Source organism: Rhinolophus sinicus, linkage group LG10 (genome assembly GCF_036562045.2).
Source record: "Rhinolophus sinicus isolate RSC01 linkage group LG10, ASM3656204v1, whole genome shotgun sequence".
Taxonomy (NCBI): domain Eukaryota; kingdom Metazoa; phylum Chordata; class Mammalia; order Chiroptera; family Rhinolophidae; genus Rhinolophus; species Rhinolophus sinicus.
The window spans coordinates 27,120,073-27,143,331 of record NC_133759.1 but is presented as its reverse complement, the minus strand read 5'-3'; the positions used below and the strand labels follow the sequence as shown (position 1 = coordinate 27,143,331).

Here is a 23,259-nt window from a genome sequence, read left to right as displayed (position 1 = left end):
CATAAATTTTTAACAACTGGCTCTTTTTGGTGGGGGGAGAGAGAATCCCTGATCTATAGTATTTGTTGGTTTCCTTAGTGTAAATACTCTCACTACAGTTGGTTTCACTAGGTTCACTGTAAATAGGAATGGAAAAAAATGCTCACAATTGACTGGAGTGAACTGTTAAGAGCAGGCTCCGGCACACCACTGTAGAACTGCCCGAACTACCTTTGCAAATCTTCTGTAGGTCTGAAATTATTTCAAAATGGAAAGCTAAATTTTTAACATAAATTACCTATAAATAAGTGTATTATAAAATTAATTTTTCTAGAGATTGGGGAAAGCAACTTTTTAAACGTTAGGTCTCTCTTTTTTGTAAAGTAATGATAGACTACAATGTAACCACAATATCAAAGTGAAACAATAATTTCTCACACTAATAGACAACAAATAGTCAAGGTCTATCACAGAGAAATATTTGTAGAGGACACATTATTTCTCATGCAATCAATCAAGTTATATTTCTGATAAAGCTTCAGTTTCAAATGTAACCCACACCAGTACTCTTTTAAGCTTTAGACAAAGCTCCCGCTGTGCTGAGATCACACACTCCCACCATCCATACCTCATCCATGCCGGCATCGTATTTGTATACCAAATATACAAGGCATGAGGGAAGGAATGATTCAGTACAATTTGCTACTAATAACTCTCTAAAACTACATCGAATGGTGGGTCAGCTGTGTCCTCTGCAGATTCTTCAGCATATTCTACATATGCTTTTCTGTCCACAGAAAGAGATGAAAAGTGAATGGCCATTATGTCATTGTTGGAACTCAAGTTTTTGCTCTCTAAATCCTGCACCTTGTGATTAAGTTTGTTTTCCTCAGATGCTCATAGAGACTAAAAGCCCGCTAAGCTTAAGTTGTCATAGTGATGCCTAAAGAGAAAATTAACAAAATGTGGAAGACAAAATTCTGTGAACCTGGCATCACAAACCAGACTTTGAATTTCAGACAACCAACAATTTAGAATGACTTCTTAGGCATACTAAACATTACAAACTTCTAATATCATTCCAAACTATGCCTTTGATGAGATTAAAGGTTAACTCTCCAAGAGCCCATCAAGTTCTTTGGTGCTTTATAAAAAACAATACATTTTTAGATCCAAAATCTAATTTATTATCAACATATACAGGCATATGAGTCCTACCACAGTGACTGCTGAATTATAACGTAATAGCTAAAATCAGAATGGATTGAATATTTTAGACGAACACAGATTTAACAATTCTTTTATTTGAATAAATGAACTCCAAAAACATCACGCGGTTGTTTTACACTTGATCCGGTCTGCATGTTGTAGCTCATCTAGAACATTTCTAATGTTCTCAACACAAACTTCTCCTCTGTGATGCTTTTCTGATGCAAGTTTCCACACGTTTTCAAATTCTTCCTCAGAAAGCTTGACACCAATGTTACATAATATCTCTGCAATCTAGGGGAAGAAAAAAAAAAAAAAACATTGAAAGTCAGACCAAGATTTATACATTCATAAATTTGAATTTTTAAAATATGTTTGGAACATCTAAGACTATGGATATTTATCCCAAAACAGGTGTGTGTGTGAGGGAGGGCTGTGTGTGTGTGTGTGTGTGTGTGTGTGTGTGTGTGTGTGTGCTCATTACATGTAATGAGCAAATGTCAAAATCCAGTACTTTCATTTCAGGCATAATTTTGTTAATGCGAATATGAGGGTGTTCAACTGTACTAGCCAATATATAAAATTACTTTCAACTGTAAGTGTTTCTGGTTATTTTAAAGGGAGGCAACCAAATTCAAACAGAGAGTTGAAGATAGAATTCTTGCTGCATTTGAGTTCCATCTCAGTTACTTCTTATTACTATGACCTACGAATGTCACATAAACCCTTTCCATGTTGGTTTCTCTTCTTTAAAATAGGGACACTTGAAAAAAGTCTCTAGTTATAAAATGATGTAAACTTTAACTACAGTTGTAGGTGTGCAACTGCCAGAGAGATTGTGCAGGCGAAAATCTGAGCATATTGAAAACCAGCAAATTTTGGTTACTAATAATCTCTCTGCAGTGATAATTATTAAAAGAGATGAGGGGAAATATGCTTCTCCTGTCCCAGGAAAAGTATAAGAAAGGAAAGATAAGGACTAGTGGTGAATGAGCAGAAGGAATAAAAGATTTGGGGGGAAAAAATGAAACTAAAGCTAAGAGGAAAAACATTTACTATGAAGCATATAGAAGAAGAAAAGAGGAAATGAAAGAAAGGTTAGACAGTGAATAGAAAAGCCAAAGAAACAGAACAGTTGTAGAATACATCTAGGAAACAGAATCTTAACAATTAAAAGATCCCCTAGAAATGATGTGCCCTTGTGGGAAATTAGTATAATCAAATACACTTGAAATTCAGAAGAACAGCACTGCCAGCAGCTGTGGTTTACAGCAAAAACACCTAACGTCCCTGTGCATAGCTGCTATTCCCCCACTCAGTGGCAGGTAAAGAATGTCCCTGTGGAGCGGACTCAGGAAGTGGTCCGAGTCCGTCTTGGGCACCCCAGAGCTGCTCCTCCTTTGCTTCCTTTCCCACTCCTCAGGAGGCATTCCTCCCCTGGTCCAGCAGCATCCAGAGTCATGTCTTGATTAGCTAATATAATATTTTTACAGAAACCCATATCCATCTCAAGTTAGCATTATTACTCCAACTAGGCCTTTGGGTTCTTACTATTTATCTAGAATTGTAAGATAAAGGATGACTTCCTAGTAAAAGAATTTTAGGCATCATGAAACAAGCAGGAAATTTGGGGGTTTTTTTTGGCGAGGCGGGGCAACCCTGAGCTTCTATTTCACAGGCCCTTGGGAGTGACTGAGGGAAGTGAAAACTCTGTCTGGGACTGTCTCTTCTCTGACCCCCTGGGGGTATCCTGCGTTCCTTCTTTGGGACCAGCCAACAGGCATCATCCTCTGAGTTTCTTTCTTCCCCTCTCCGCCCCCTCCCCCCCCCCCAGCAGAATGAATCGTTGGAAGGAATCTGTTATTAATTAAATTTGTATTTAGTAAGTTTCAAGCTATCAACCCTTCATTTGAAATCCCAGAAAGCATCATCTGTCTATTCATAGCATTTCCAGCTCCAGATATGAAAGTTCTGAAGAAGCAGTTGCTCCCTAGACCTAGACAGACTGTTCTGACCCAGCGCTGTTATTAATGCTTGGCTCTCAGAACAGCAGGGGCTAACTGGCTGCACGTGCTTGATAACCCATCTAGGAAGAAAATCACCTGGGATGTGAGGACCATGTTTTCTTAGGGGGGGAAAAAAGTATCAAGATACATGGGCTGACACATGGTATAGGACAGAATGTTTTAAATCACTGCTTGTTGCACATAATCTGAGACTTACGACAGCAGTACATAAGGAGGGTGGCAGAGTGACCCTATTCATGCTTATTCTTTGGTTCTGGGGACCCAAGACCCTAAAGATACTTACCCAAGGAAGAGATTGATCCTTTTTGCTTTTTCTCAAGTCAGAATAGTGTTGAGTGTCTTAGGAAAACGTTTTTATTTTTATACTGAGGTCATAGACAATATATGACATGAAAGTAATGCTTCCTATCACAGAGTAAATTCTACTTTAAGAATTGTACCAAAATGTCACAATCGAATTGAACTTTGTACTCAAGAATCCTATATTGGTGGATTCTGATGACTTTTGATGACTAAAATGAAAGCTCAAGTTTTAAAATGTCTAAAATTAAGTAGTTACTGGTAAGTAAACATTCCCATGTTTATGTAAAGCTGAGATTTCTTCCAATCCTTTTGAAACAATACGTTGTACCTCTTTTTTTGATCTGGTCTTGAAGAAGTCTCTTTCATACACTCCTTTCTGGCCAAAGATGGTAGGATGTAGTAATGAATAGGCATTGCCCTCTTCACCATAATTAGTTCTATCACTGATGCGGCGAATTCTGGGGGCAGGAATATCAGACCGAATGGTTGGAACACCACAGATGGGATAACCTAGGATATCAGTGAGGGAGGAAAACAGACATTCTATAACTAGCTGTACAAAGTATCCACCAGCCATGTGTGGCTATTGAGCACTTGAAATGTGGCCAGCCGAAATTGAGATGAACTGCGAGTGTAAAACACACACTGAATTTCAGAGATTTTTTGTACCCCCCAAAAGTGAAATATTTAATTAATCACTTTATATTGATTATTTGTTGAAATGATAATATTTTAGAGATGCATATTATATATAAAGTATATATATATATATATATATACTATTAAAATTAATTTCACTTGTTTCTTTTTCTTAATGTGGCTACTAAAATTTTTTAAATATACACACGTATGACTCCAAGTATATTTCTATTGGACAGCACTAAAGAGTAGCAAGATCGCATTCCACTAGAATGTATACAGCATGTCTATAAAATCCAGTTATGAAAAATATGTAAATCCTTAATCATGTCCTTAATTCAAGGAAATGACCTTGACATACATAAAATTGTCTTCCTAAATAACCAGTATTCATCATGCTTGATATCAAGATGGGGTGTTATTGGTTGAACTGCATCATCCCCAGATTCATGTTAAAATCCTAACCCCTAGTACCTAGAATGTACTAGGAAATAGGGTCATTGCAGATATACATAATTAAGTTAAGATCTTACTGGAGTCAGCCGCTAACCAATATGACTGGAGTCCTTATAAAAAGGGGACATTTGGCCACACAGGAGACACTCACCCAGGAGAACATCCTGTAAAGATGAAGGCAGAGATCAGGGTGATGCAGCAAAGGCCAAGGAGCACAGAGATTAGCAGGAAACCACCAGAAGCTAAGAGAGGAGCCTGGAACAGACGCTCCTTCACGGTCCTCAGAAGGAACCGACCCTGCCAGCAGTTTGATCTCAGACTTCTAACCTCCAGAACTGGGAGACAATAGATTTCTGCGTAAGCCAACCAATTGGTGGTACTTGTTACGGCAGCCCTCACAAACTAATAATAGATGGAGAATGAAGATATTGAAAATTGTTTTGTAAGAGCTCTTCAAAAATCTGAAGGCAAATCTGTTTGTAGTGAAGCATCATGTGGTTTAAAAGTCTCCTAAAGCTTGGTGAAGTCTGAATTACTACCATGTACACTATCCACTGTTCTGATCCATGATGCTTTCGATTTTCTTAATATAGAGAAAATCACTTTACTTGGTCATCATGAACGATAGTTCAGTTCAGCCTACAGTTACTGAGACCCCACCTTGAGTGCTTAGATACAGAATTAAATAAAAGGTCCTAGGGTTTGAGAAACTTACAGCCTAATAAAGACAGAGGCTGGGGATAATGCAAGGACAAAAAGGACACTTCGCTTCCACATTTGCTGATCCTTTTAAAATTCAACAAATAATGTGACATACTCACACATAGAAGGAACAGCTCCTACAACCGCACTGATCTCAGAAGACGTTGTCTTATAGTGATTAGAAACTTTATCGCTTGGCCTCAAAAGTGTCCGGAGAGTCTTTTCTGACCTCCCTGGTTCTTTTAAGACAATATCTTCAGGCTTTATTAGGAGAGTTGGTTCAGATTCTTCAGCAGTAGCCTCAGCAGTGTTTGCACAATCTGGTTTTCTACCTTTAAGGCAAAGAGGGAAAGGAGGAAAAAGTACAGGAAGAAGTTATTACCTGGTACTTGCAGCTTTGCAACAAAATCAGTTTCCCATTTAGTCCCTTCTCCCTTCTTGCTGGTGGGAACTGAGACTGAACTAGTGTAAACCCTCCACAGATACCAGCACCCTACTGTGGAAGAGCAAGTTCAGGCCAATGTCACATAGCAAGAAACTGGAATCCTGTCGAATATTTCTTTTCGCTACACTACTCTCTTTAGATTAAAACTTTTAAATCTGAAAGACCAAATGAAAACATAAAACCTTTTTTTTTTTCTTTCCTCGTTTTTAAATTAGAGCTTATTTTCATATTGAACTTGAACTACAGGATTACCAGAGTTATCCCCAGTACTGCGCCCTAGAGAGATACAGGAAAACATACATTTAGAGTTGTAAATTCCACACATACCTGACCATGGCAGGGAGCCCCATTTATTGTAACATTTTGAGAAAGGATGAGAAATCAACTGTGAGCTCAGGAATATAAATAACTCCCTTCAAATCAGTGCTTAAAAGAAAACCCTGAGGTAGAACTGAAATTGCATGACTCTGAGCGCTTTTGCAGATTCACTTTGCTGAGATAATTCTGAAATTTCACTCAATTCCTGACACATTCTTTTTCACAGAGCTGGTAATTCCACAGATAACATCAGGGGGCGCAGTGGTCTTTCAAGCTCTAGAAGTCTTACCTTCTGGGAAACCCCAAGTAAGGGTTGTAAAGGCAAATGGTGCCCCAGTATTAGAGTGGGGTGGGAATCCCGGCAAATCAGAAAGGCATGCCATGCCTCTCTGAAGTCTGCACCACCTCCATTCAGCACATGCCAACTGTTACCTTGAAAGCATACAGGCCCAGTGTTTCAGATCCTCTAATCCCCTCCTCGTGCCCCCTCCCCCCAAAAAGCAGAAATCTATTCAAAGTATGAAAAACAGTTCCTCAGAAAACGGTTTGAAAGCCACTGTCTTAGAGGACACACCCTTTCCTCCAGAAGTCAACAGTAAGATAGAATTTGATATAAAAAAAAATTCCTGAGTCCCTTCTGACCCACTGGTCACTATCGTAGAAGATGATAAACCTCAAGAACTCCATTAAAAATGGTTGATGAAGTCAGGACCCCAAAACCAGGAACAATAAAAAGAACTGCCTGGTTTAAAAACAGGCGTCTGCATTTACCCTACTCCTACATGAGCTGTGCCAAGAAGGAAAAACCACCCCCTTCTTTATTTTTGAGAAGATCGGGGTAGAGTTGTTTTCTATAAAAAAAAAAACTTCATTAAGTACAAAAGAGTCTCCCGTTTTCCCAGTAGATAGACTAGCAAGGCTGTCCCACAAACTTGGAAAGTGTCACATCATCAATAAAAGCCCCAAATTTGGTTTTGGCCTTGTAGAAAGGCATGACCGACGAATAAAAATAAAAACAGTAGTATCTTTACTTTTTAGAAGAGAGATATTCCAAGAGGAACAAAAATGCAAACAACCTTTTTAAATAGTCAATCCTCCCTAATAATCAAGATTTGAAAATTAAAGCAAATGATGCATCATTATATACCAACTAAATTACAAGAATGTTTGAAATAACACTCAATGGTAACACAGTTGGAGTAAAACCTTATCACAGCCTTGGCTGATGAAGCTGCAAATTGGTAAAATCATTTAGAAAAGCAAAATGAAAATATGTAAAGAGAGTTACTTCTGGGATAATAATAACATTCATAAGAAATGAGATATAATTAGAAACAGAAAGCTTTTTGAGAGATAATAATCGTTATAGCGTTACCCATATTACTTTAAAAATGTCTAGATATAACCTAAATTTCAAAGAATGAGGAAATGGTTTAGTAATTCATAATACATCAGCATGAGGGAACAAACAATGAAGTTTAAAGAAAACATAAAAGCATCTCTTCATTCCATAGAAATGTGAAAGTTAAATTTAAAAAAAAAACAAATAAAAATGGTACAGTTGCTATGATTTAGGCTGTTTAAAATATATGCATACACACATACAGATAGGTATGTATGTATATCTATATATGATTAGTGATACAGGAATCTAATACGTAAACATAAAAATATTTGAATAAAGGTAACAATTATGTTTTTCCTTTTTACTAAATTTAAAAATCAAATTTTCCTATGTAAAATTCTATTTTACTAGTGAATTTCCCTAGAGGAAGGGAGCTAATTACTCGAAGACAATGGTTTTCACACAACTTTCTGAGGAACTATCTTTCATATTTTGGATTTCTGTGTAAATTGTGTTATTTTTAATTTTTTTTCTCCTGAATGAGTAATACATGGTTCCAAAATCGAAGATATAAAAAGACAGAAAAAGAAAAGGGAGTTTTGCTGATACCCTATCCCTCAGTTCCCTCTCCCCAGAAACAACAAATGTTACCAAATTCTTTCCTATCTTTCTACAGACAGTCTATGCATAAACAAGCAAATAAATAGGCATATATGTGCACATTTTAAAATATATAATATTGAAGTAAGAAGACATGTACTCCTAGAAAAATGAAAATAGTATAAAAGTCCATTTAAGAATTTTGCAAATTTTCAAAAATTAAATACCTTTAATGATGACCCTCTCTTCATACTCTTTAAGAGGCATTTTATCTTTCCAGTTAAGAAAATTGGCAAATTCTAGGTAGTTAATCAGCCCATCATTATCCACATCACAATAGTCAAATAGCTGGTCCAGGAGCTTCTCATCTACATGCAGGTTGGCCTGGTCACAAGCTTCCCGAAGCTCAGCTTTATCTATCACCCCATCTCCCTTCTGTTAGACATGAAATTTAAAAAAAAAAAAAAAAGTGAGTCGTGTCATGGAAAGCAGGGTATGCAACATCTATTATTTTGTTTAAGAATAATGTCGCATCAATTCAAAGAATGTGTCTTATTTTTCACGTCAGAGGAGTCAACTATTAAGTGAGATTGGTCCTCATGGTGTCAACCTGATACATGCACAGTAATTTCAACCCTGATTGGAGCAGGGTGTGGTTCAAAATCTTTGTTCATTCTATTTGAACCTTTTTTTTTTTTTCTTTAAATCGTGCTATTCATATTGTGGTAGAGCAGCTGTGACCATGATTCGTGGTTGACATTTCACGTGACCAGTGTTGTGTAACTTTGACAGCTTCTGCGATGTTCCATACTTTCAAAGTGGTCTGGTGTTCCACCTGGGCCGTGGTAACTGGTCCTCAACTTCATTGCCTGGTAAGGAGGAGAAACTGGGGAAGGAGCTGCTGGCCAAGAATAGGGAGGTAGGTTCAAAGACAGTTGCCTGTGTGTTGTCATTACTCATATGGGCAAGAGGGACCTGCTACCAGTTTGCCGGTTGGCCCCCATTGTAACAATCAGCCCTAAGATTCATCCTGGAAGGGGGAGAAGGGTAAGTTGCCACTCCCTTTAAGACAACAGTTAAAAACAGGAGCACCTACACTAAGTGTGACAGGACGGAAATTTATGAAGGCTCTGGGCAGAAACGGGTTTGATCACTTGGGAGATGAGGGGACAGAGCACATAATGCTTGTTAAGAATGGCAAGAGCTTGGGATGCCTTACCACTCAGCCCCTCCTGCAGTCTATCAAGCCGACCTTAAATCCATTATGAGATGATAGTAAGAGATCTGAGTGTTTTTACAGTGGGTTCCAGCTGCTATCAGGGAGCTTTGGCCCTCTCAGAGCAACTGCTCTAAGACAGACTGACTCCCAAAGGAAACCATAAATGCCTCATTGACTATTCAGCTCTTAGGCCCAGGACTGGATCTACAGTGCTGATGAAAAGTGATCACTGGAGAATGAAAGCTGACCCAATGAATTCTAGATAAATTCCTGCAGTCAGATCCGTAGGCCTGGAAAATGTCCCTAACCCTCACATTGAAATAGATTGAGAATTTAAAATATGTTATCTTGACAAGGCAGCTACAAATACCCTGGATTAAAGTAGACTCCTTTATAAAAGCCTCTGCTGCAAGCCCAAGTCAACTGCAAATGCACACTCCACAGCCCTAGCTACAAAGCAATGGGGGCTGTGGGTGTTAAATCAACAGGTCTTCACAACTGAAATAGACGGCGTCAATAAACGATGACTTTGCTGCCTGAAATAGGGCTTTGTGTGGACTGAAAACTTTTGTGGTTTATTTCTTTGGGCTGCACGCCACCACCATACCAGACAAAATTCAAAGTAAATGTTTCTAGCTCACCAGGTGCAAAGCCACTCTCTCCCTCTGCACCCTTGATGTCTCCCTCCCACATACCCCAACCTCAGCGGTTCAAAGATGATGACTAGATGTGGGACTAATGTCTCCCCGTCCCCGAGGAAGATCAAAGGCCACATGCATTGGTCCAAGTGTGCTGTGGGACTTCAGAGGAAGGGAGACTGGAACTTTTTATGGCTTCTTTGGGTATGTGTGCCAAATTCATCATCCTACTCAGTCTGCAGGGGTAGGGGAGGTATGGATGCAGCTAGTGGAGCTGGATAGGGTTTGTCTGAAATGGAGAAGGTACTTCTGTGGCGTCCACTGCTAAATGAATCATTGGTATTGACACTTTACAGGCCTGTATTGTGAATGTCCTTAAGTGCCAGGGGACATTTATGATCAAGAAAGCCATATGTAGAGAACTGCCAGGAGCTTTGAGGAGACACAGCCCTAATAACCCCTTCGAGCGACGTCTCCATGATGAATCATTTTGTCACTTTTACCTCTGGAAAACAGAGGCAACCTCCATTTGCAGGTGCCCCCTGGAGGTTTAAGACTCACTGCCCACCTAACTCAATCACCAGGTAGACACCTTTTGAAAAGTGGCTATTAGTCAGTTATGGAGCTCTTGTTTAAACTGAACAATTGACCCATGGAGGCCTTGTGACATCCAGTCTGATAAGCATCTTGAGGTGAGCCAACTTGGACTCTGGTAGAAAGGGCTTAACAAGCCTCATTTGTGAGATTATAATGGTATATTCAAGAAGGCAGCCTGCCCGGCACTAGTAACATGTTTTACACGAAAAGGGGCAGCAACACTTTTGGGGAAAATTTTATTCACCTTCGCCACGTAAAGCAAAGCCACTGGGCTCAATGGGACCCTCAGTTCACAGAGGCTCCCCTAATTGCCTGGGCCTTGTACACTAACCTGAAACCCAATGGCCTTCACTGGGCTGCTATGGCTTTAAACCTCAGAGAGCTATGAAGGACCAAAAATAGACAGTCACTTTACACAGTGGGCAGAACCCAGGGTTATTCTCATGGCTCTGGCCAATCCTCCCCTTGATAAACCTGTTATAGTTTTATTGACTCTTGGATTGCTGCCAATGGTTTGCCTATTTGGTTTGCCACTTGGAAAGCTGCAGACTGGAAGATTACAGACACTTCTTTTGGAGTATGAAAACTACGGAAACATATCCTGACTACTGACTGAGCCATCTGGATAATTCATATAGATGACCATGGTAAGGGTGTATTCTCTGATGAGAATAACTGGAATTAAGCTTCTGATTGGGCCTGAACCATTCAGATTGCCACCACTGCTGCCATCTTTTAACCGGACATGGCAACACACCCACCATTATAGACAGGGCACAAAGTAAAGCACTCAATGTTTCTGATGCAGAGTCTACCACTGCGTGCCAAACTGTGACTCCTACCAAAAATTGGCCCATTTGTCTCATGGTGGGAGAGGACACATCACACACAAGGCATTGCCCCCTTGCTCCTGGCAGACAGACTACATCAAACCTTTGTTCCTTTTCAGAGCTATTGGTGGGGCCTCACCACTGCGGACACATTTGCAAGTTACAGAATTGCTACTGCAGTCCAATCAACCAGCTCCAGTTACAACAGTATGGCCCAGGAAAGTAACCTGAGTCATGTGTTTTGCTTTCTGGACCATTTTCAGTCTGACCATGGTGTGCCTTATAGCACAAGCTACTCAACAATGCGCTGTTAGGCAAGGTATTCAGTGAACCGTTCCTGCCCCAACCATCCGCGGCCATCCAGTAGAACTGAGCTTTGGATTAGCCTTCTCCACAACTGTCTACCTTGCTTACCAGCTCCTGCTCACATCTTAGTAAAGCACTTTGGTTCGTGCATGAAGCTGTCCCCCAAAATGAGTCACCCCATCTCAGCTGTTTCCTGGATAATAATTAGAATATAAGGAGTGGGAATTATGTAGACTTACTTGGCAAATTTGGGACTCTGCGGGGACCATTCTGGCACATGATATATTTTTTTTGCCTCTAGATTTGAAGTTCCCTAAATAGAAAATCTACACATTATATGGAATAATGTTTCATGTATTATGAGTGTTCAATAAATAACAGACTTAATCCTCAGGCCAAGAAGACTCATTTAGTAAATCATAGTTTGTTTTGTATTGTTTTTCCATTAAGTTAAAAATGGGCATTCAACAATGTAAGATTCAAATAATCAAAAATTATCCTACAGCTGTCCAAGGAAGACCCACATGTTATTACCCTCTCAGCAAAAAAGTTCCTCAAGGATACTGGAAACTACATTGTACGTACTAAAAGTTTACTATTTAAAAGGTACATCAGCATTAAATAATTCTCAGTAATTTTCTCTCTGCTTAATTTAATTTTATAATAAGGAATGTGCCTGGTGGTTCACTAAGATAATCAACAGCTATTAAGACGATCGTCTTGCTTGTAATTACATTTAAAATGAATTTTTTTTAAAGCAGAGAATTATATATTACGTAGGTTTTCTCATTCATCCCACTGCTATGTAAATTTCCCTGGGTATCATCTTTGTAAGATACTTAGATTTGAGTAAAGTATAAAATGTACTTATTTTTAGCTTACATATTTTAATAATGAAAAATCACTTTTTAAATTACTCATAAATAGCAATTGGTCTCTACTAAAAACAGACAAACAGTTGAGTACTTACATTTTCTTTAAACACAACTTTGTGGGTAATGTAATTGATGACTTACTGGTATATATCTCTACATAATTAATACAAACTTAAATGAGAATATTAACCCACTTTTACTCATTAGTACAACACAGGTATACAAGCCCTAATCTAAAAACAAATAAAATAAATTAGCCAATGAGTGACCAAGATTTTTTTTAAGATAAAAAATGTGAAGTATAACTTTTTCAAAGCTGTACTCAACACTGGAGGAGAGGAAAGAACATTATATTTTCTTTTTGAGATAAACTAAAATTACTGTTCTTTTTCTTCTCATATCAAGATCATGATGCATCGCATCATCACAGATTTATTTATAAGCTGTATTTATTTTAATCTCATTCTAAAATGGTTCTGAGGCTGCCTAGAAAAATAAGTACAATTAAACAGAATCCCCAAAAGTGAGGAAATCAGGGCAAAGAGAATATGAGGATGGAAAAGATTATGATGAATCCTAAATAAAAAAATCAAAATGTATGCTATAAGATCATGTTCACAAACTAGATGTGTTTCATTGAACTGACTCTGAGCTTCCTGGCAGCCAAGTCAAAAAAGTATGCACAATCAGTATAAAACTGACGCTGTCAATGATGTAAAAACAAACCAGATACTTAGAGGAAGCACAGTGATTTCCTGGAGAAAGACTAGGTTTCCTTATAAACAGTATGCATGTGACAAAAATAAATAACAGCCTCATGGGCATGCTAACAAAAACAAAGTGCCATGTTGCACAAGCCGTTTGCATAATGGTGCTCCTTAGTGTAACCTAAAGGTGACGCAGCTTGGTAAAAGCAATCCTGTGATGGCCTCAAATGCTGCGAGGTAAGTATGCAGCTCTAGATTGATCTGATTTTATCAAAGGATGAAATTTAGAGTAGCTTGAAAATTGAATGATCTTGCCTTCTCAAAACTGCATCAGCATTAAATAATTCTCAGTAATTTTCCCTGCTCCCCCAGGGGAGGAACATTCTCAGCTTGACTTGGACTTAGACTGACAGTACTGTGTGTACATATTCAGATTTAGGTATAAATTGTCTCTACCTCAGGAGTCGTCCCCAGGGATCCACAGTGCTCCCCTCCACTTGCTCCCAGCACACTACAGTTTAATAATCTACAATAGTGGTTCTCACATTTGAATGCGCATCAGAATCACTTGAAGGGTTTGTTAAAACACAATTGCTAGGACCCAACCCTGAGTTCCTAATTCAGTAGGTCTGGGGTGGGCATTACAACGTGCATTCTAAACACGTTCTCAAGTGATACTGATGGTGGTACAAGAACCACACTTTAACAATCACTGTTCTACTGCCAGGGACAGCACACTTCTTTCTGTCAATGGCCAAAAAGTAAATATTTTAGGTTTTGTAGGCCATTCAAGTCTCTGATGCACCACTGTGCATTTATAGTACAAAAGCATCCACAGAAAATACTTAAACCAAATGGGCATGCAAAACTATTTACAAAAATAGGTGGTACCTGGATTTGACTCACAGGCCATAGTTGGCTGTCACCTGATCTACACCACCTGCCACTATGTGTAAGCCCATGCACAGACCAAAAGGCTCTGCTGATACTGGCCTTGTCATAGTGCCTGAAGGCTGCCAGCAAAGTGTCAAAGTTTTCGTAGTTAACTTTCTTCAAGTGATGCCGAACTGCTGCAACCAGGCCTCGCTGCCGATCCTTGCCTCGAAGATATTCACCCGGAAGTCTGTTATAGATGAGGTCACCAGCTCCTAATGAAGAGAGGCAAAAAGTCTTTTATGTGAACTTAAAGTTTGTCAATAGTATTCTCATCCCAAAAGAGAGAAAGTGAGAGATCTAACAACTTCTGTGAATGAAAAATCTCATACCTAACTCCAATATTATTACGCAGCATGAAAGAAAATCTTGTATATAAAAAAGTACATAAAGTGATTGATAAAAATCAATACTTCTGTTTTATGTGATGCTTCAGGCTCAGGGAGAAAAATTTTGAAAAAATAAATTTGTGGGGGAATCATCAGTCCCCCTCAGCTGTCAAGTCCTTTCCTAAGACAGTGAAGGCCTGACCACCTCTTAGCAGACATTTGTCTATAATGCCGAGGATCCTGGTAAGCTGGGGCCAATTCCACATGGGAGCTACTCTATGTGCCTCGGAGTTGACCGCAACTCTGGGAGCCCTTGTAAAAACTGGTCTCAAATTCCCTACTCCTTCCTAGTACGAGTTTCCAGTCTACCTTCAGTCTGTAGATAAGTTCCCATTTCTCAGCCCGGCTTCCTATTGTACCACTACCGGCACCACCATCCCATCCACAGCTCCATTAACCCAGAGTCCTGACCCACAACCCCCTCAGTTATCTGGAAGCAATGCCCTCTCCAATCCACCTGTTACATCCCCCCAGTCCAGGCCATTGCCTTCATTTACCGTTCATGGCTTAAAGGAACTTCCCTGAATTATGACACAAAGAAAATACAAACACATACACTGCCTATAAACCCATCCCTTGCCAGTCTCTTTTGGAAAATATCCTTTGGATATTAATGTTGACAGAAATTGGACGAGAGTTGACCATGCTGCCTCAGATATGGTGGCTGGGTGCATGTCAGTCTCTGATGCACCACTGTGCATTTATAGTACAAAAGCATCCACAGACAATACTTAAACCAAATGAGCATGTAAAACTATTTACAAAAATAGGTACTTCTGTTCATTTTCCTCTGACCTATACCCCTCCCTTCCTGCTTTCTTGGAGCAAGGTCATGCTGTTGGTTGGCTGTGATACTCTGGATGCATTAATTTAAATCACAACATTGGTTGCAGTTCAAGGGAACATATTTACATCTACTCAATAAAAGCCCCTACATTAGGTTCTGTCAAGGATCTCTTTTAATAGGTATTCATAGCACCTCTAAATTTCTTATAAAATCAGGAGTTAATCATGCACACTCTGATAAGTCTTGTTCTAAGGATAGACCCTGAGTATGGATGAGAAACCCACAACTAATGCTGGTTCCAGGAAGTGGGCAAGTGCCTCAGACCAAGGCCACCTGAAATGGGGTCAGATACCATCAGACCATCCTAAAGTGGGCAAAACACAAGTGAGGCTCTGGGAGAGGAAATCAAGATGGTTATGGGTGATTTTTGACAAATAAGCATGGCTGCCTTTCCTCCTCCATACTCCTTCCCCAGATATAAACCTTTTGGGTAACTATTCTGTGCAAAGGAGGTCCTCATTTTTCCATAAGATGCCTCTTGGTTGCTTTTTTTTTTTTTTTTTTTTAATCTTCAGAGGCCTTTCCTTTCCGTTAACATCCAAAGTACCCATTGAGAGTTGTTTTTCCAACTCTATCTGGATTTCCCACCACGACCCCAGCAGGTTTAACTGTCGGGTGGGTGAGACATATATTGATACCTTCTTTGGGCCTGGCCCTGAACCAGTTTATGAAGCTCATGTCAAATTACTTGTGGTTACTTGAGAGTCATCTCCAAGAGATAAAATCATGAGTACAAGCTCTGGCCTAAGACAGACCCATAACCTAGCTACCACAACATGGTAGTCAGAAAAGATGAACAGCTTCCTCAGTTGTACTCTGCCTGCAAACAATTCCCACCATGAACCACTGTCCACCTGCCCTGGACTCTCTTACATGCTACCTTTGCCCTGGTGCATTCTGGTAGCTGGGCACAGCCTTTGCACTCTTCCTGGAGACATCTTTACCAATGACTCCAGGCCCTATAGATGAGGCATTTTTTGTAAAGCTGCCTTTGTTTCCCTAAGTAAGGGTAAGGGAGAAATCCAGACCCAGTAAAGAAACCAGCATGTTCCCAGAAGCAGGCAGACCCTGGAGCTTTGCATGGAATAAATGCTATTCATTAATATAGCAGTCACAAAAGGCTAGAACCTAGTTAATCTGTGTCTATCCATGAGCTCCAGAAAAAGTCCAGAGAAGATATACAGTCCCCTTTCAGTTACACTATGCAGCACAAAAGCTGGTACTGACATATTTTTAAATTATTAATGTCAGTGGTCCCTGCTTTTCATTTTATAACACTATCTTATCATTCAATTTATAAGGATAGCATTGATCAACTACCAGGAAATTTGTCGATGTTGTCAATTGTCAAATTACAAACTATGCGTTGGATTCACTGATTCATTCTATAAATACTCGTGGAAAATGTGCTGTGCTCTAGATCCTGAGGACCCAACAGACAGCAAGACAAAGCACCTGCCACCTGAAGCCTGCCCTCAAGTAGGCAGAGTTTACCATGATTACCTGCTTGTTTTTCAGCTGATTGCTTGGTTTCCTAAATCATCCCTTACGCACTTCTACAGGTATAAAGAGTCTCCAAGATAAATAGGTGTCCATTAAACATATAACAGTTCGCCTAAAAACAGAACAAAATACAATCTCCCTCATGTGGCAATTAATGATGCTCCAAAACACTGTGTTGCATAAGCTCACATAAAAATAAATATTTACTTTTGTCAGTGAGTGGACTTTTGCTAAAACATTTTCAGTTGTGGTTCTAAAACTTTAGTGTACATAAACCTACTGAGTCAGAATATCTGGGCATGGATCCCAGAAACCTGCATGTTTAATAAACTCCCTGGGTGACTTTAATGCAGGTCGACTGCAGACTGTATTTTTTGAAAACCACTGATATACAGCCCAATCTTGACAAGCTTTAGCATAGCTTTCCCTTTGAAGGGCTGATGTATAGAGTGCTTAGAAATAAAAACAAAACCCTGTTAAGTTTCTTCTGCTACTTTATAGATTTATTTTTTTAGAGATTGATTTCTGCTACTTTATAGATCGATTGGCTGGTAGGAAGAGAGTGGCTCTTAATTTTATAATTGTAGCGCACAAGTCTTTCTCAAACTTGAATGTGCCTACAATTCATCTGGAAATATTAAAATGTAGTTTCTAAAAAAAAAATGTAGTTTCTGATTCAGTAGGTCTGGAGTAGAGCGAGCCTGAGATTCTGCATTTCTAAGAAGCTTGCAGGGGATGCCAACACTGCCAGCATGCAGACCACATTTTGAATAGCAAGGGCCTAGTACTACAACATCTGAATTCATTAAAAGGCTGCTTCACTTCACTTTGACTGGTTTAGTACAGGCCACATTTATTTTCTAAATAAAATTCTGAGCCTTAACTACACTGAAGGTATTCATTACAAGGGCTTTAAACTGTAACTATTTCAAACATAATATGAAAACATTTTTTCTTTATTTATGTAATTTTTCTCATTAATGTTCATGTGATTTTTTAAGTCTCTAAAATTAGAAGTTTTGAGAGAAGGAGACTGTGAGTGAACTTAACTGTATAACTTTGTGGGGGTTTTGTTGTTGTTATTTTTTAAGGAGAACGTTTGTATATTTACCATAATCCTCAGGATGCAGACAAGCTCCAAATGTGTGGTCTGGGGGAACAGTCATTGTTTCTGCAATGCTATCAAAGAAAACAAATTGTTTAGTTAAAATACCCACCACATGGCATCCCTGGAATTTAAAATATGCTTGCCATATGTTTTTAATAGCCTATATTTTCTCCTATAACCAAACTATGAAGATCAAACAGAAATCCTCCAACAGACCTTTGTCTAATCTTCTACTTAAATTAACAATGGCTGAATGCTTTCATTGGCTTTTAGTAGCCTGGACTTAAAAAGAAAAAAAAAAAACATGTTCAAAGCAGAATTACAGAGGTATATATAGGGAGACAGAGAGAGAAGGGAAAGAGAAAAATGCAATACAGTAAGTTAAATTTCCGATAGCCCAAAAATAAAGCTTTACACAAAATTCCCCCCTTCTTCGCCAAATGCCTTCTCCATCTTGAAGGACTCAGCACTTTTCTGGAACCCCAAGGTCTAAAGAAATTACTACAGTTGTCTGATAAACACAGAAGAATGACTTTCATATTTAATAAATAGGATCTAATAGAACGCAAACCAACATTTACCACAAAAGTACTTTTTAAATTCAGTCCAAAGACTGTCAATTCAAAGTTAATCATTAACTTACGGATCTAAAACTCTTCCAAGTTTATGTTGAAACTTTTCTTTGAAATCATCAACTCTCTTAGATACAACCTTAGCTCCTCTTCTCCTACAAAATTAGAAAATTGTCAGGTTATCTCTATTACCTAAAATATTCTTGCTGCCAAATATACATATGGTAAAAAATGTCATAGTATCATTTGGGCTATCAAAAAATAAATCCAGTTTCAAACGAATTCTATGATCAAAAGAAATCATTTTTATAAATATCACATTGTTTGTTATGTGAAATTTTTGCAATACGAAATAAATTTTTAAAATACAGAAATGCAGTTGTAGAGCAGAAAGTGAACACTACCTCCTTTGATTAAAACTTTGGATTGTTCCACCTGTACAGTTTTTTTTAATTATTATTATTATTCTATAGCAAGGCCCTAGATACTCTGGAGAATACAAATCTGTGAGGAACAATGAATTGATTTTCCCAGCCCAGATTCATCCGCAACCATAAGTATGAATTCAAACCCTCTCTTCATTGATTTTCTGTAGACTTGATTTGGGAGATTTACAAATCCCACAGTCTTCAAGGGTCTTCTGTTGAGTTACCATGGTGCTGCTCTTGCCGCTCCTCCCCTCAGCAGAAAGAAAGTTTGATGTGCTCATTCTACTATCATTTATATTCTACTACAAAGATAAGTTTGCAACAGAATACAAAATTCTAATTAAAGAATAAGATAAGCGGACTCAAATATGTTTTTCAGTAAACAAAACCAAATTGCTAATATAATTATTATAAGTCTAACTTTTCAAATTGCTAAAAGAAAATGAAGCATCAAATAAGTAAGTGATACAAACAAATAATTCGCATCTAGTAAGCAAACATACGGAGAAATTATAATGTCTCTAGTAATCAAACAAAAAAACAAAGTGCCACTTTTAACATAGTACATAAGCAAATATATAGAGAGAGACAGAGAGAGCAAGACAAAATATCTAACATTGGCAAAAAGTATGGTAAAACACTTGTGAAAATTGCTAGAATCCTTTTGGAAAAAATGTGGTAATATGATCCAAAAAGCATGCGAATGTTCATTACCTTTTATCAATATCTGGGAACCAATCATAAAAAGATAATGCACATAACAATTAAAAACATGAAAAAATTATATTTATAAAAATGTTTGTAGCCTCATTGACTATAATGGAAAAAAGAAAAGAATTTAAATGTTCAATCATGAAGGATGCTTATATTATGTCACATTAACAACAATACACTGCTTGCATTTTAAATGTTGGTTATTAAAAATACACAGCAATATAAAATTATTTTATGTTAAGTGAAAAAGGATATAAAATAGGATTGCACTCTGATTAAAGCTATGCAAAAATCTACACAGGAAGCCACACTAGAAAGAAATACATTAAAAAGAAAATAATGGTTGCATTAAAGTGACAGGATTATGGGTGATTTTATTTTGCTAATTTTCTGTAATATAATTGTGTTACTTCTATCATTGTGATTAAATGAATAAGATTTCTTTTGAGAACTGTAAAATTACAACACTACTATTTAATAACACTAAAATTAATAAATTCTCTATTGTTTTGCTAAGACTGAAAACAATGAACATAAAATTCTTAAACTGCATTTGCTTTTAAAACTATTTCCTGTACTATCGAAATCGCAAGCTGAATAAATTTCTGGAGAAGAGTGACACTCTGTGGAGAAACAAAAGATGAAATACAAAGTAATTCATCTCTCATTTCTTCTTTTACTTTCCATTAGTTTTCAAAAAGGAGAAATAAAAAGAACAATATGGGTAAGGTCAGAATAAACCAGTGGCAGTTTGCAGGCCATAATTTGAACAAAGTGAACAATCTAAAAACCAGCTCCAAAGGACATAATTAAGAACATGGAAGAATGATTAAGTAAGGGTAAGGATTATAAATCATGGAGCCTAGGGTGGCCAGTTAGCTCAGTTGGTTAGAGCGCAGTGCTCTTAACAACAAGGTTGCCCGTTCGATCCCCACATGGGCCACTGTGAGCTGCACCCTCCACAACTAGATTGAAACAACTACTTGACTTGGAGCTGATGGGTCCTGGAAAAACACACTTGAATAAATTAAAGTTAAAAAAGAAAAATCATGGAGTCTACTCTTTTCCGTCTAATAATGCCTGGATTATGTATCTGAGAGAATCAGGAAGTACATGAGTGGCCATGTATGTTAGAATATCGGTAACTGTAAAGTCATTATACAACCGCACAGCATTCACTTACCAACTCAGAATAAAGTCCTTTGTGGCGCAGTGAATTTTTTTCATTCATACATAAACTTGCATGCGGACGCACACATGCCTACTGTTTGAAGATTCTGCTTCTTCAAACCAAAAGTCATAAACAGAATATAGACAGAGGGAGTTTTACACAGGAAAATACCCCTTAAAAGAGTAAACCAAATTTATGTCAAAATAGAGCATATAAAAGTGAGGTGCTTTAAACTATAAACAAACATGCTTAACTCCAAGTTTGTAATAGAAATCACACCGAAAAATGAAGTAGTGAGTTCTTTTTAAAACCCAACAAAGCCAAGGTATAAATGCTCTCTCTATTATTTTAGCAGTAATTTCCCAATTAAGTTTCAAAACACAAAAAGTATGATCAAATAAAACACTTCCACAAGTGACTCCTTGGAGGTCCAGACATGTTGGAGAGAAACATACCCTTGCATATTGCCTGCTTTTATAAATTCAGTGGATTTTTATTGAAATATGATTAACACATAACAATGTACTAGTTTTAGGTTTACTCAGTGTATTTATCTATGACTATCCCAAATCATTGATAAATATGTCCACGCTGCTGTTAATTTCACATCTTTTATAAACTGATAACAGGTTTATATTTCTAAGTTTCATAATTAAACATTTGTCATTTTCCTTTAAGTATCAGTTTCTATATTACATTTAATTATAAATAGCAATAGTGCATAAATATTTAAGTCATTTCTTCATGTTTTCTTTTGTGTGTGGTATAACCACAATAATGATAAATTAATGAATATTTGTTATATGAGCTTTTCTTCTATACCTGAAAGAAAATTATCTCATATGGGTTTACTATAATATTGTCAGAACTTATTTTGTGTTTGTGTTTTACCATAGTTGTTTTGAATAATTCAAGTATCAGAAATTCATATAATAAAGGAGTGGAAGAGGGATGGAAATCATTGTTTCAGGCCTGTAATCACAGAATGTAGTGCCTATAAACCTGGTATAGTGGCAGGCCAGCCTCTGGAGCCACACACTACCTGGGTTTCTTTCCTACCCGTAATACTACTTAGCTACACGATCTTGGGCAAATGATTTAACCACTCTGTGCCTCAGTTTCTTCATCTGTAAAATGGCAAGGATAAAAATTATAGTACACCTGCCTCGTGGAGTTGTTGGTAGGATTAAAGTAATAATATATAAAATATTTAGCCCTTTGTCTCTATAACTGGGAGCTGTTCTTATCACACAGACCAGAGAGGCAACTGAGTGAGGCAAGTTGGGTTGCATCCTGTGGGAATGAAAACTTGGTGTGCATGCTGGAGCCTGGAAACTGGAGGCCCAATGTCTCCTTCAAAGACAGCAGAGGACAAAACAAATCCCCTCCCACCACTGATGTGTAGAAATGTGTGCCCAGTATATTAGTTTCCTGTGGTTGATGTAACAAATTACCACAAATTGGTGGCTTAATATAACAGAAATGTATCCTCTTACCCTTCTGGAGTCCAGAAGTCTGAAATCAAGGTGTCAGCAAGGCCACATTCTCTCCAAAGTTTCTAGGGGAGAATGTGTTCAGTGCTTCTTGCAACACTGGAGGCTGCAGCATTCTTGGCCTTCCTTAGCTTGAGGCAGCATCATTTCAATCCCCTTCCCCATCTTCACTTTACCTTCTACTCTATGTGTCTTCCCTTCAGTCTCAAATCTTCCTGTGCCTTTCCCTTATAAGGACACTTGTCATTGGATTTAGGGCCCATCCAGAATGATCTCTTCATCTCAAGACCCTTAATTTAATTACATTTACAAAGACCCTTTTCCCACATGAGGTAACATTTATAGGTTCTGGGAATTATCTGGACATATCTTTTGAGGGCCACTATTCAACCTACTAAAGCAGTATTTCCAATCTTCTGAGTTTTTAAGCATAGTAGGTAATACGAATTTTTATGAGTAATCTCCCACTGTTTAAGTGTTGGCTTAGATATAAAATATAACACAGGTAATGAAAAACTGAGGAATCTTAATTTAGTTTCCTAGGTAAGCAGTCATATACAGAATGAGGGTGTAAAAAGGTCATAGTTTATAAGAGTTAAGTCAGATACTCAGGTGCCCAAGTAACTGTTAAAGCTGAATGATAAATGACAGTTCGATTATATATGACATCTTTGTAGATACTTGAAAGCCCATCATTTTTAAGAAACATAACCAGGGTTGATCCCATAGATTAAAAACATGCATATATGTCTTTATATTTGCTTCTAAAGGCACAAAGTAACTTTAGAATGATACATGCACTGCACACAGACACACACATAAAACAGTATTATGATTATCTCTGGGGAAACTTGACAATTTGGAAGACATATTGCTGTATATCTTTTTCCAAGCATTTTATATTTG

At 37.9% G+C, this 23,259-nt stretch overlaps 1 protein-coding gene across 1 annotated transcript in view; it reads right to left on the bottom strand.

Moving 5' to 3' along the window:
* Positions 1 to 1,142: 1,142 nt before the first annotated feature.
* EFHB (EF-hand domain family member B) overlaps positions 1,143 to 23,259 on the bottom strand; it is a 39,943-nt gene continuing 17,826 nt past the window's right edge. The window contains exons 7-13 of the mRNA XM_019726019.2: positions 18,619 to 18,702; positions 17,979 to 18,046; positions 14,189 to 14,343; positions 8,251 to 8,458; positions 5,435 to 5,647; positions 3,847 to 4,028; positions 1,143 to 1,482 (exon numbers count right to left, since the gene is read on the bottom strand). Coding sequence (XP_019581578.2) covers positions 1,309 to 1,482; positions 3,847 to 4,028; positions 5,435 to 5,647; positions 8,251 to 8,458; positions 14,189 to 14,343; positions 17,979 to 18,046; positions 18,619 to 18,702 — 1,084 coding nt within the window. The 3' untranslated portion in view covers positions 1,143 to 1,308. The remainder of the gene's footprint in view (positions 1,483 to 3,846; positions 4,029 to 5,434; positions 5,648 to 8,250; positions 8,459 to 14,188; positions 14,344 to 17,978; positions 18,047 to 18,618; positions 18,703 to 23,259) is intronic.